Source organism: Pantherophis guttatus, chromosome 8 (assembly GCF_059756535.1).
Source record: "Pantherophis guttatus breed Tessera chromosome 8, ASM5975653v1, whole genome shotgun sequence".
In the NCBI taxonomy this organism is placed as follows: Eukaryota; Metazoa; Chordata; class Lepidosauria; order Squamata; family Colubridae; genus Pantherophis; species Pantherophis guttatus.
This window is the reverse complement of record NC_142070.1, coordinates 3,087,356-3,102,402: the sequence shown is the minus strand read 5'-3', so window position 1 is coordinate 3,102,402 and position 15,047 is coordinate 3,087,356. Positions and strand designations below refer to the sequence as shown.

General features: G+C 45.5%; 1 protein-coding gene across 2 annotated transcripts in view; it reads right to left on the bottom strand.

The window, feature by feature from the left end:
* Window positions 1-15,047, bottom strand: part of GFRA4 (GDNF family receptor alpha 4) — a 109,555-nt gene that overhangs the window by 57,687 nt on the left and 36,821 nt on the right. For both annotated transcript variants that reach the window (XM_087874806.1, XM_087874807.1), the window contains exon 2: window positions 845-1,117. In XM_087874806.1, the coding sequence (XP_087730932.1) occupies window positions 845-1,117 (273 nt within the window). The remainder of the gene's footprint in view (window positions 1-844; window positions 1,118-15,047) is intronic.

Sequence of the window (15,047 nt, the reverse complement as noted above, 5' to 3'; positions counted from 1 at the left end):
CCTTCCTTCCTTCCTTCCTTCCCTTCCCTTCCCTTCCCTTCCCTTCCTTTCCTTTCCTTCCCTTCCCTTTCCTCCCCCACTCTCTCTTTTCTTTGTTTGTTTCCAAAAACTCCATTCCCTTCTAGCACTGATGATGTTAACTCGTCGGGTCATGAAATGTCCTCAAGAAAACAACCAAGCTCAGAGAGCACCAAGGACTCCACAGTCGTCGTCCTCCTCCTCCTCCCTCCCTTCCTCCCTCCCTTCTAGTACTGATGATGTTACCTAGCTGGGTCATGAAACATCTGCAAGAAAACCAAGCTCAGGGAGCACATATGGACCTCACAGTCCTCCCTCCTTTTCCTTCAGAAACCCCTTTCCCTTCTAGCACTGATGATGTTCCGTAGTTGGGTCATGAAAGGTCTACGTAGAAAGAACCAAGCTCGGAGAGCGCCAAGGACCCCGCCGTTCTCCTCCTCCTCTCCACAAACCCCACTCCTTTCTAGCACTGATAGTGTAACCTAATTTGGTAATGAAACGTCTGCGAGAAAATAACCAATCTCAGGGAGCACCAAGGACCCCACAGTTCTCCTCCTCCTCTTCTTCCTCCTCTTCCTCCTCCTCCTCCTTCCCCTCCCCCTTTTCCTCCTCTCCACAAACCCTTCTTCCTTCTAGCACTGATGACGTTCCCTAGTTGGGTCATAAAACGTCTGCAAGAAAACCACCCAAGCTCAGAGAGCCCCAAGAACCCCACAGTTCTCCTCCTCCTCTTCTTCCTCCTCTTCTTCTTCCGTCGCTTGCTGGGTACCCCCACAGGCAGAATATCCCCAGCCCCCCCTTAACCCCCCCCTCTGTGGGGACTGACCTTCCATCAGGGTATGATGAATGCTCCAGTAGACGCTCAGGCAGTGTTTTTCCTTCTTCATCCCCCGTTTGCACTTGCAGCCGTACAGCTGGCTGGACAGAAGGGTGGTCAGCGTGTTGCGGCACTGGCTCTTGGCGCCCGGCCCTAGCTTGTTGGCGCCGTTACCAGCGATGCACTGCCGGAGAGTCCGGAATTTGGAACTGCAGCTGGGGTCATTGGTGCAGGCTTCGCCGGCCTGCAGGCAGTCGTGAGCTGAGCTGATGGTCATCCCTTCTGGAAAAGAGCGAGACAAAACGAAAAAGAGAAGTGAGGACTCTCCTGCTTCTGCAGGGGGCTGGACTAGATGACCTCCAAGGTCCCTTCCAACTCTTGTTTTTTCTGATTCTAAGTGGATCTGCTGGAAGGGTCCCAGAGGTATTCCTTGGCTCACAACCATTTGCTCAGTGACAAAAGGACAAGTAGTCCTCGGCTTACGACCACAACTGAGCCCGACATTTACGCTGCTAAGTGAGACATGAGTTTTGCCCCGTTTTATGACCTTCCTTGCCACATTTGTTGAGCGAATCGCTCCCGTTGTTCAGTTAGTGACACGGTTGTTAAGTGAATCCGGTTTCCCCGTTGACTTTGCTTGTCAGAAGGTCACAAAAGGGGATCACTGTGACCGTCGTAAATGTGAGTCAGTGGCTGAGCGGCTGAATTTTGATCACGTGACCACGGGGACGCTGCAACGGTTGTAAGTGTGAATAACGGTCCTAAGTCCCTTTTTTCAGTGCCCTTTTTAACTTCGAACGGTCCCTAAACGAACTGTCGTAAGTCGAGGACTATCTGTAACCACGGCACTAAAAACAGTGACTTGCAAACTGTCCTCGCACTTACAACCGTCTCAGCGTCCCCAAAGCCAGGTGGTCAAAATTCGCCGCTTGGCCATTGGCATGTTTTACGACGGTTGCAGCGTTCCAGGGTTACGTGATTTCCCCTTCTGCGACCTTTCCAGCCAGCAAAATCAACGGAGGGGATCCAGATTCTCTTAATGGCCGTGGGATTCACTTAACAACGGCGGCGATTCCCTGAACAAACGGTGGCCAAGAAGGCTGTAAAAATAGGGGGCGACTCCTTTCACCGTCGCCTTGCTTAGCGATGGAAATGCATGGTCGTAAATCGAGGACTACCTGTTCTTGTGTTTCTTTCAAACTTGCCAAGAGACTTAGAGATGTGTGGGAGTTGAAGTGCGCTCAGCTTAAACACCCATGTTTGAAAAACCCTGGTTTAGAGGCTGAGCGAGAAAGACAAATATCTCTACATCGCAGCAATAAAATAAGGGGAGTGTCAGGTTGCGAAGTCGCCTCAAATAAATTGCATTTCAAACAAAGTCTTTGATGAAATCTTTCATTTTATTAAGCACGACAATCTGTCCCCGATTATGTCGCAGCCAACACTGACTTCCTGACCCCAAACCTTCCCTTTCCGTTCCCCAATTCTCTGCGTGTCATTGGCCCTCTTCCAAATCACTTTCCCCATATCTACTACTTCAGCTCCCAGGAATGTCCCCCCTCCCATCTCATCTCCTAGGGGATATTATCTTCAGGGAAAATAAGTAGGTGAAAAGTCAAGCGTCCTCTTGCCAGCTGCCCCCTCTTCTCCTCCTTATGTCAGCACTGGAACGAATGGAGTTTGGAGTGCTGACAGGGAGATCTCATCACAGCTGCTTCAAAGAAATGCTGCTTTCACGGATAGAAGGGATCTATCTATGGGAGCAATTCCCATAGCTGGCTGGAGAATTCTGGGAGTTGAAGTCCACAAGTCTTTAAAGCTGCCAAGTTTGAAGACCTCTGTTCTAAAGGAACGATAGTTTCATCATCGTTTATTTCTTGGTGAGATAAACCATGTTCTACACAAGGGCAGAAAGGCGTGTAGAAATTGGTGTCCACAGTTTTTCCACCGTGGCCAATGGCCAGAGTGGATCACCGGATGACCTAGTTGGAGCCCCCCAACTGAAATAGTGACGGAGAGCCCCCTGGATAGCGTAGGGATATGTTTGGGTCTGCAGTTAAATTTAATGGATTTGTTGGTAGGATTTTATTTTGGGATGCAAACATAAACTAGGATTGGCACACACACACACACACACACACAAAATGCATCGCAAAGGAAATCATCTAACGGTGCCCTCCAGGAAGATCTCTGCTTCAAGAGAGGGAGCAACAGAGCGGACATTTAACACCCTGAGTTCTTGGAGTTTATGTCAAAATTAAATGCTGCAGCAACTGGAGTGTTGCAAATGACCCCTTCTTTTATTTGTATCATGGGGGGGGAAGGGAGGGGGAAAGGGGGGGGAGAGAGAGAGGGAGAAGGAAGTAAAGAAAAAAGAAGGAAGGCAAGAAAGAAAGAAAGATGGAAGGAAGGACAGGAGGGAGGGAAGAAGGAAGGAAGGCAAGAAAGAAAGAAAGAAAGAAGGAAGGAAGGAAGGACAGGAGGGAGGGAAGAAGGAAGGAAGGCAAGAAATAGAAAAAAAAGGAAAGACAGAAAGAATAAGGAAAGGAAAGAGAAAAGAAAGAAATAGAAAGTCAGACAGAGAGAAAAAGACAGACAGACAGACAAGAGAGAGAGCGGAAGGAAGGAAGGAAGGAAGGAGGGAAGAAGGAAGGAAGGCAAGAAATAGAAAAAAAAGGAAAGACAGAAGGAAGAAGGAAAGAAAAAAGAAAAGAAAGAAATAGAAAGTCAGACAGAGAGAAAAAGACAGACAGACAAGAGAGAGAGCGGAAGGAAGGAAGGAAGGAAGGAAGGGAAGGAGGCAAGAAAGAGAAAGACAGGAAGGAAGGAAAGAAGGAGAAAGAAAGAAAGGAAGAATGAATGAAAGGAAGGCAAGAAAGAAAGGAAGGAAGGAAGGAAGGAAGGAAGGAAGGAAGGAAGGAAGAAAGAAGACAGATAAGAAAGAGAGAGAGAAAGAACAAATGGAAGGAAGGAATACATTGGATGATGGATGAGTGGATGGATGGGTGGATGGATAGCTTAGGTAGGTAAGTAGCTAGGTAGGTAGGAAGGAAGGAAGGAATAAATGGATGGGTGGATAGGGTAGGATGGGAGGGAGGGAGGGAGGGAAGAAGAAAGGAAGGACGATAGGAAGGGAGGGAGGGATAGAGGGAGGAAGAAAGGAAGGGAGGGAGGGAGGAAGGGAGGGAGGAAGGAAGGAAGTAAGGAAAGAAGGAGAAAGAAAGAAAGAGGAAGAATGAATGAAAGGAAGGCAAGAAAGAAAGAAAGAAAGAAAAAGACACAGATAAGAAAGAGAGAGAAAGAACAAATGAAAGGAAGGAAGGAAGGAATACAAAGGATGATGGATGAGTGGATGGATGGGTGGATGGCTAGATTAGGTGGGTAAGTAGGTAGGTAGGAAGGAAGGAAGGAAGGAATAAAATGGATGGATGGATAGGGTAGGATGGGAGGGAGGGAGGGAGAGAGGGAAGAAGGAAGGACGATAGGAAGGAAGGGAGGAAGGAAGGGTTGTGGTGAGACTTTGACTGTCTCCCCTTCTTTTTATCTTGTGCACGCAGGGAAGTTGCTTGTGGTCCTTAGAATCAGTTTGAAGACATTTAAAGATCCCCTGAAATGCAATTCTGAGCGCCAAGGTCTCACGTGGCCCGAACGTCTCACAAACGAGAAATTCCCAGGTTTCGATCTCACCTCCGGTTGAACTCACACAACCGAATTAGCTCACGGCCTTGAGGCTTGGCTTCATTACCCCTAATGAGTTCATGAATAAAAACGGAGAGAGAATGTGCAGCGCTGCAGTTGTGTCTTGTAAAAAAACAACAACAACGGAAGCACAAACACACATGCAGACACGCGGCCACGTCAAGATTTCGCTGGTGTTTCTCAGGACAACAATCTCCTTGGTCACAGAAATTGTGGTCCCAGTTTCTCTACCTTGGGAGCTTGAAGATGGGTGGACTTCAACTCCCAGAATCCCCCAGCCAGCGGCACTCAGACAAAACGGCCATCAACGGGCACATAGAGATGGACCACATTTACACACCATTCAAAAGAGACAATCCAAAAGCTAAAAGATCACAGCACTTCCTGGCCAGAAATAAAATACCCAAAAGAGCAGAGATTAACACGGTGTTTCTCAACCTTGGTAGCTTGAAGATGGGTGGACTTCAACTCCCAGAATCCCCCAGCCAGCGGCACTCAGACAAAACAGCCATCAACGGGCACATAGAGATGGACCACATTTGCACACCATTCAAAAGAGACAATCCAAAAGCTAAAAGATCACTGCACTTCCTGGCCAGAAATAAAATACCCACAAGAGCAGAGATTAACACGGTGTTTCTCAACCTTGGTAGCTTGAAGATGGGGGGACTTCAACTCCCAGAATCCCCCAGCCAGCGGCACTCAGACAAAACGGCCATCAACGGGCACATAGAGATGGACCACATTTGCACACCATTCAAAAGAGACGATCAAAAAGCTAAAAGATCACTGCACTTCCTGGCCAGAAATAAAATACCCACAAGAGCAGAGATTAACACGGTGTTTCTCAACCTTGGTAGCTTGAAGATGGGTGGACTTCAACTCCCAGAATCCCCCAGCCAGCGGCACTCAGACAAAACGGCCATCAACGGGCACATAGAGATGGACCACATTTGCACACCATTCAAAAGAGACGATCCAAAAGCTAAAAGATCACAGCACTTCCTGGCCAGAAATAAAATACCCAAAAGAGCAGAGATTAACACGGTGTTTCTCAACCTTGGTAGCTTGAAGATGGGGGGACTTCAACTCCCAGAATCCCCCAGCCAGCGGCACTCAGACAAAACGGCCATCAACGGGCACATAGAGATGGACCACATTTACACACCATTCAAAAGAGACAATCCAAAAGCTAAAAGATCACTGCACTTCTTGGCCAGAAATAAAATACCCACAAGAGCAGAGATTAACACAGTGTTTCTCAACCTTGGAAGCTTGAAGATGGGTGGACTTCAACTCCCAGAATCCCCCAGCCAGCGGCACTCAGGCAAAACGGCCATCAACGAGCACATAGAGATGGACCACATTTACACACCATTCAAAAGAGACAATCCAAAAGCTAAAAGATCACTGCACTTCCTGGCCAGAAATAAAATACCCACAAGAGCAGAGATTAACACGGTGTTTCTCAACCTTGGTAGCTTGAAGATGGGTGGACTTCAACTCCCAGAATCCCCCAGCCAGCGGCACTCAGGCAAAACGGCCATCAACGGGCACATAGAGATGGACCACATTTACACACCATTCAAAAGAGGCGATCCAAAAGCTAAAAGATCACTGCACTTCCTGGCCAGAAATAAAATACCCACAAGAGCAGAGATTAACACAGTGTTTCTCAACCTTGGTAGCTTGAAGATGGGTGGACTTCAACTCCCAGAATCCCCCAGCCGCTGGGAGTTGAAGTCAAGCTTCCAAAGTTGAGAAACTCTGCCTTAGAAGCCCTTGCAAAGGATCCTGGGAGTTGTAGTTTGCCACGATTAGCCTTCACAGGTAGTCCTTGACTTACGACCACAAGTGAGCCCAAAATTCATATCGCTAAGTGAGAAACGCGTTGGTGAGGGAAACTCACTTAGCAAATGTCTTACCTTAACAACATGAATTTCTGGGTGAATGGTGGCCGTAAGTCTACCTGTGTTATATTGGTTTTTTTTTCCTGCCTAAATGTAGAATCTTACTTTTCCCTCCGTTGAATTTAATTTTATTAGACAGGGCCCTGCGTTCATTAATTTTATTTGAATGGAGACCCGTCTTCTTATTAACAACGCTCGTCCGCTCATCCATTGTGAGGCTAATTTTGCTAAAGTTCAGACATGTTGGGGGTGCCAAATACATTTATTTTCCCCTTGCATCGTTCTGTGAGAGAGACAATGCCCGAAGATTTACAAAGAGGGAAGATTGAAGATTCGGGAACTTTTACGGAGTGGGGGGAACCATGTTCTCTTAAGATTCCCGCCGTTTGTTTTTCCACCTTTCTATCGACTCAGCCTTAAATAGGGAATTACGTTTTCTATTACATAATCAATTGGGGTTAATCGACCCTCTCGGGGGGGGGGGGGGTTGCTTCTCCTTGTTCTTCCAATTGGTCCATTTCTCCGAAAATTTAGCGCTTAATCAGATACCAAGTGCTGAGAAGACTTTGGGGGAAATGGAGCCAGGATTTTATCAAGCCCAATAACGGAGAGGATTCCCCTCATAAAGTTCTATTTATTTATTTTTTTGAAAGGACCCTTCCTGTTAATTTTAGCCAATTTCCCACAGCATTAATATTCTATTCTATTCTATTCTATTTTATTCTATTCTATTCTATTCTATTCTATTCTATTCTATTCTATTCTACTCTACTCTACTCTACTCTACTCTACTCTACTCTACTCTACTCTTTTCTTTTCTATTCCATTCCATTCCATTCTATATTTTCTATTTCATTCCATTCCATATATTCTATTCTATTCTATTCTATTCTATTCTGTTCTGTTCTGTTCTGTTCTGTTCTGTTCTGTTCTATTCTATTCTATTCTATTCTATTCTATTCTATTCTATTCTATTCTATTCTATTCCATTCCATATTTTCCATTTCATTCCATTCCATTCCATATTTTCTATTCCATTCCATTCCATTCCATTCCATTCCATATTTTCCATTCCATTCTATTCTATTCTATTCTATTCTATTCTATTCTATTCTATTCTATTCTATTCTATTCTATTCTATTCTATTCTATTCTGTTGGGCTGTGGGCTATTTAGCGTGATCGGAAGGAAGACCCAGTAGATCCCGGAATCTGGGATTGAGTCTCTAGTGAGAAAATGAGGTTCCTGCTTAGTGTCATGTGTGAATCAAGGCTGGGAGATTCTGTGATGACCCAGGACAAGGCACGAAGGTCACATAGCCAGCTGAGAGTTCAAACTCCCCTTTAATGCTCCAAATTTTCCCCCAAACGCTCCCACGTTCTTGGCAAATACACACACACACACACACGGCAGCCTCTGGCTGCGCCTGGTCCAGCAAAACAAGGAACAGGGAAAGGAGTCCATGAACCAAGGAACAAACAATGAGTCCACAAAGTCAGGAAGAAAGCAAGCAGTCCTGCAAACTCCAAATGTCTGCCCCGCCACACACAAAACTCTACCAATTCAGCGTTAGTTCCTGACAATGCCCCTTCCCACAGCGTCTCTTTAAAGCTCAGTCCCCAGGTGTGCCTTGTGAAGAGGGCCAGGGCACTTTCCTCCCAAGTCGTCTGGATCGGCCTATGCTGTTCCCACCTTCTCTCCACTCTCCATGTTTGGGGATCAGGAGGGGATGTTCCTTGCTCATCGCCTGAGCTCTGTCTCTCATGTTCACTGCTTAGCATCTCTTGGTCATCCTGCCCCCCATCCCACCCCGTTCCTCTCTCCCTACAAGCTGTCCCAATCCTGAATGGCTCTGGCCTGACTTGGCCTGCTCCTCCCCACTTTCCTCCGAAGCCAACGAAGCCCCCCCCACTCCGGCTCCAGATCCGGCTTGTCTTCCTACGCAGATTCGGGCTCCGATGGGGCCATGACAGATTCATTAAAAGAGTACACAAAACTCACAAGGATAGCACAAGATGAGAATGGAGCTTCTTTGTCTGTACAGCTAGTCCTCAAGTTACGACCACAACGGAGACCCCAATTTATGGCACTAAGTGAAACATTTGTTAGCTGAGTTTGCCCCATTTTTGCGACTTTTCTCACCGCCGTTGTTAAGCGAATCATTGCATTTGCCACTGTTGCTAAGCGAATCGCTGCACAATGGAGCCCCAAATTTATGTCACTGAGCAACCCATTTGTTAAGTGAGCTTGCTCCATTTTTACGACCTTTCTTGCACAGTTGTTAAATGAATCACTGCATTTGTAAAGTTAGGAAAACGGTTGTTAAGTGAATCCAGCTTCCCCATTGACTTTGCTCATCAGAAGGTCGCAAAAGGGAATCACGTCACCCCGGGTTGCTGCGACCGTCGTAAGTATGAACCAGTTGCCAATCATCGCAGCATCCCCAGGATCACCTGATCAAAATCCAGACGCTTAGCAACTGACTCATATTTATGACAGTTGTTGCAGTGTCCCGCGGGGGTGGGGTGGGTGTCACGTGATCCCCTTTTGCGACCTTCTGACTGGCAAAATCAACGGGGAAGCCGGATTCGCTCAACAACCGTGTAACTCACTTAACAAATGCAATGATTCGCTTAGCAACGGTGGCAGGCAGGAGAGGTCGTAAAACGAGGTAAACTCACTTAACGAACGGGTTGCTTAGCGGCATGAATTTGAGGCTCAATTGTGGTCGTAAGCTGAGGACCACCTGTATTTTAATAACTAAGGAAAGCATTTTTTTGTCAAAAATTAGATCATTTCTTGCTGAAACGCAACCGGTAGCAACATCTGGCTGCACATTGGAATATTGTTTTTGGGGGGAGTGGGGGGGGGGCTGCCCGTAGTATTTTAAAATGTACCTCCCCCCCCCTTTGTTGTCCCCAAAGGAACTTTGCTTATTAAATGCTTTGGACTCTCCTTTGCAATTGAGAAAGAGCTTTGCGGCAGCTTTGTGAAAATCGATGCCAACAATAAACAAGTCAATGAAACAATTAAAAGCCGAGCGGGACGGCTGATGAAGAAACATCACCCCCAAAGGGCAGAAGAACGATTGGCTCCCGGATGGAGAGGGAGGGAGGGAGGGAGGGAGGGGAAGGGAAGGGAAGGGAAGGGCTTTCCACCCGCTGCCCTGAGAGAAAAGATGGATCCTAAGCTAGGAGGGGCCTGGGGAGGGAGGAGGAGGAGGGGGGCACATTTCAAAAAGGAGGGTCCCTCCGTCCCTCCCTCCATCATTTAACCATTATATATCTCTCTTTATATCTATCTATCTATCTATCTATCTATCTATCTATCTATCTATCTATCTATCATCATCCATCTGACTCTCTGTCCGTCCATCCATCCATCCATCCATCCATCCATTTAACCATTCTCTCTCTCGCTCACCTATCCATCCATCATTTCCTCATCATCTATCTATCTATCTATCTATCTATCTATCTATCTATCTATCTATCTATCTATCTATCTATCTATCTATCTATCATCCGTCCCTCCCTCCCTCCCTTTAACCATTCTCTCTCTCTCACCTATCCATCCATCATTTCCTCATCATCTATCTATCTATCTATCTATCTATCTATCTATCTATCTATCTATCTATCTATCTATCTATCTATCATCCATCTGTCCCTCCCTCCCTCCCTTTAACCATTCATTCTCTCACACATACCTATCCACCATCCATCCCTCCATTTACCATTCTCTCTCTCTCACCTATCCATCCATCATTTCCTCATCATCCATTTTTCTATCTATCCATCCCTCCCTCCCAACAAGAAAAAAGGAGAGAGAGAGGGAAGAAGGGAAGGAAGGAAAGAAAGAATGGAAGGAAGGAAGAAAGAAAGAAAGAAAGAAAGAAAGAAAAAAGAAAGAAAGAAAGAAAGAAAAGCAACTTGGAATTGAGGAGGAATTTCCTAACAGTGAGAACAATTAACCAGTGGAACAACTTGCCACCAGAAGTACATTGGAAGTTTTAAGAAGAGATTGGGCAGCCATTTGTTTGAAAAAGGTATAGGGTTTCCTGCCTGAGCAGGGGGTTGGTCTAGAGGACCTCCAAGGTCCCTTCCAACTCTGTTATTCTGTTAAAAAACAACAAAATGGGAGGTGCTAAAGCACATCTCGGATACGGTTGTTTTAATAGGACAATTTTTTCTGCTGCTTCATGATGAGCCATGACTATTTCTTCGTGTTTTATATTTTTTCCTGCTTTATTATTTTTAATCTACGGCATCCGAGCTCTTCAGGGCCATCAGGCAGGGGAGCAGGAAGGAGAGGAGAGATAATGAATAAAATAAAATGATATAACGGAGAAAAGGGATAAAATATCCTGCTATGCAATTGTACCGGGTATGACAAATGGATTTTTACCACCCGAAAAGTGAAGAGAAATTGGAAGACGAAGAAGGATTCAGCCCGTGCGCTACGAAAATGGTCACTTTTTTTCCTTTTTGCAATTAGTAAAAATATATACAGTATATATAAGGCAACCGTCCTCCAGATGTTTCTCTCATTTTAATGCTACAGCAGGACACAAAAAGAGACCCCTACAGTGAGTAAAAGCCCCACTCCCTACAGCCCTAGATAGTGGTTCAAACTTTTCCCCAACTGTTTCATTTGTTTTGAAATTTCCCAAGACAGAAAGAAAGAAAGAAAGAAAGAAAGGAAGGAAGGAAGGAAGGAAGGAAGGAAGGAAGGAAGGAAGGAAGGAAGGAAGGAAGGAAGAAAAACAGAACATGCATAACGTCCGTTAGCACAAATGAAGAGATTGGACAACCATTTTGTCTGAAGTGGTGTAGGGTTGCCTGCCTAAGCAGGGGGTTGGACTAGAAGATCTCCAAGGTCCCTTCCAACTCTGTTATTCTGTTCTGTTCTGTGTTCTGCCCCATTCCATTCCATTCCATTCCATTCCATTCCATTCCATTCCATTCTATATTTTCTATTTCATTCCATTCCATATATTCTATTCTATTCTATTCTATTCTATTCTATTCTATTCTATTCTATTCTATTCTATTCTATTCTATTCCATTCCATTCCATTCCATTCCATTCCATTCCATTCCATTCTATATTTTCTATTTCATTCCATTCCATATATTCTATTCTATTCTATTCTATTCTATTCTATTCTATTCTATTCTATTCTATTCCATTCCATTCCATTCCATTCTATATTTTCTATTTCATTCCATTCCATTCCATTCCATTCCATTCCATTCCATTCCATTCCATTCTATTCTATTCTATTCTATATTTTCTATTCCATTCCATTCCATTCCATTCCATTCCATTCCATTCCATTCCATTCTATTCTATTCTATTCTATTCTATTCCATTCCATTCCATTCCATTCCATTCCATTCTACATTTTCTATTCCATTCCATTCCATTCTATTCTATTCTATATTTTCTATTCCATTCCATATATTCTATTCTATTCTATTCTATTCTATTCTATTCTATTCTATTCTATTCTATTCTATTCTATTCCATTCCATTCCATTCCATTCCATTCCATTCCATCCATTCCATTCCATTCTACATTTTCTATTCCATTCCATTCCATTCCATTCCATTCCATTCTATTCTATTCTATTCTATTCTATATTTTCTATTCCATTCCATTCCATTCCATTCCATTCCATTCCACTCCACTCTACTCTACTCTACTCTATCCGAAATGGACTGACGTACTCATAAATTCCATAAATTCCTCCTTTAATGGACATGTTTGCAGTGGACAAGCCAATGGTTTTACCCTCTCCGATTCTGGTTTAGGTTGAGCGTTGTCTTATTTTAGGGGTTTTTAAAAAGAAAACTCACTTAACAAATGTCTCGCTTAGCGACAGAAATCATGGTTTCTCGATTGCGGTTGTAACTTGAGGACTTATTGTATTTGGGGCACATTGATCTTCACGAGCGGAGATTTTCTCCGGGTTCTTGATGTTCAGAAAAGAAAGAGACAGTTGGTTGCGTTCACGGAGCATTTTTTTTCCGAGTTCCCCAACTCTTTCTTCCTTTCCAGTGTCAGTTTTCCCCACCAGAGTTATCATTTTGGGATAACAGATATATTTCAGGTGGTGGCAGTTTGCAGACAAAAATTGCACAATTAGGGGAAAATTTGGCTTGGGGGCGAGTGAGAAGAAATTGGATCCTGGACAGATGACTCTACAGGTCAAAGTATTTTCTTCAAGGAGAAGAGGCAGAATAAATGGGAGATGGCCTCCTCTGATATCCTGCCCTCCGGATGAGTTAGGAACAATTTCTCAGAATTTCTGACCCTGCAATAAACTATCGAAAAGACCTCTGGCGACGGTAGTTTAACACGGGACGTGCAGAAGACTGATTTAAGGTGTGCGCGCAGGCGGTCCTCGACTTACGACCGTCACTTTTTTGGGAGGCCAACATTTCGGTCGCTAAGTGAGACGGTGGTTAAGTGAGTTTTGCCCCATTTTACCACCTTTCCGGACCGCGGTGGCTAAGTGGATCGCTGCGGTGGTTAGAAGTTAGAAACACGGTCGTTAAACGAATCTGTCTTCGACGTCGGCTTTGCTCGTCAGAAGGTCGCAAAAAGAGAATCCCGGGACTGCCGTCATAAATACGAGCCAGTTGCCAAGCGTCTGAATTTTGATCACGTCACCAAGGCGATGCCACTGAATAGATTGGCCCCCCTTCTCTTCTTTGGGGCAGCCCCTCAAACACTGGAAGACTGCTATCGTGTCCCCCCCTGGTCCTTCTTTTCATTAAACTAGACCAGGGATGTTAAACTGGATTTGTTTGAGGGCCGGATCAGCATTGTAGTTCTCCTTCGTGGGCCGGCCAGTTTGGGGGACCCACAGCTGACCCCCGCATGGCCCGTTTTCGGCCTGGACGGCCTCCTGCAACACTTTGCCGGCCAAAAGAGGTTGTAGAAAAAATGCTTTTAAAAGTAAAAAAAAAAAAGAGCCTCTGATGAGGTAGGCGGGGTAAGTGAGCGGCGACCGGGCCGGGGACCAGTTCGGGGGCGTGGCCAGCTAATGTTATTACCGGTTCTCCGAACTACTACAAATTTTTATTACCGGTTCTTGCGAACCGGTGTGAACCAGGAGCAACCGACCACTGGTCTCGTATCCCGCCTCCCCCGGCCATTCTCATGAAGACCCCTCCTCTTGAGTTGTGAACATCTCTTTTCTTCTGGATGGCTTCCCTGTCTGTTGGCTCCCACGCTGACCTCCGGCAAGTCTCAGGGGAGCCCTGGACATTCTTGGCAATCGATGGTACCCATGCCGGGTGCCTCATCCATTCATCCATCCTTCAGTGGAACTTCCATCCAGTTGGCGCGTCAAGAGCCTTGGTAGTACAGTGGTCTAAAGCACCCTGTTATTAACACCAGCTGCCTGCAATTACAGCAGGTTTGAATCTCGCCAGGCTCAAGGTTGACTCAGCCTTCCATCCTTTCTAAGGTAGGTAAAATGAGGACCCAGTTTGTGGGGCCAATAAGCTGACTTTGTATAAAATATACAAAAGTATGAAGGCTATTGCTTAACTCATTGTAAGCCGCCCTGAGTCTCCGGAGAAGGGCAGCATATAAATCAAATTAAAAAAAAAGAACATTCTTGGCAATCGATGCGGCATTGTGGTACCCATGCTGACAGTGAGAGCAATCCACTGGTGGAACAGAAGTTGCCTTCGGAAGTTGTGGGAGCTTCATCACTGGAGACTTTCAAGAAAAGATTGGACTGCCATTTGTCAGAAATGGTGTAGGGTCTCCTGCTTGGGTGGGGGGGGTTGGACTAGATGACCTACAAGGTCCCTTCCGACTCTGTTAATCTGTTATCTTTCAGACAAAAAAATCCCCTAGAACTGGCTTTTCATGACTTATTGAGAGGACAAGAGTGACTTTTGATCTTCTCCCTAGCTTCTGGCCTCCTCTGCTAATTGCTGCAAGAAGAGGTCTCCTCGGTCCTAACTCCAAGGCGGACCTCCCCTTCTTCTTCTTCTTCTGCGGAGACTAAATGAAAACCTCTGCCTCTTCCTTGGCAGCACCCCCAAATCAGGGGTCACCGAAAGGCAGGCCTGTTCCTTTCTCCACTGTAGGAAGTTAGCACCCACCCCTTTCCTAGAGGAATGAAATATTTTGGGAAATATTAAAAAGGCAGAATATTATGTTTTCCTGGATGAGAAATGGAGAAGCATGTTTTAAGGATGAAGCAGCTCCCATCTTCCTGCCCCCACCCTTATGTTAATGGACCAGAGGCAGAAACTCAATCTTTGTCAATGGACCATCATCTGCAACACAATAGGACCCATCTAGCAACAGAAACTAACACAATAGGACCCATCTAGCAACAGAAACTAACACAATAGGACCCATCTAGCAACAGAAACTCAGCACCTGGCACCTGGGAAGATTACATCAGCCAGCAAGGCTAGCTAAGACCCCCACCCCCTGGGAGTCTGACAACCAATCAGGATACTCTTTCGGGGTTCCAGGAAGTTCAAAGCCAGAGAGGGCATAAAACCCGGGGACTCACTGCGTCGCGTCCCCTTTTCTGTTCAGGAACTCAAGCCATGTGATCCTGTCCA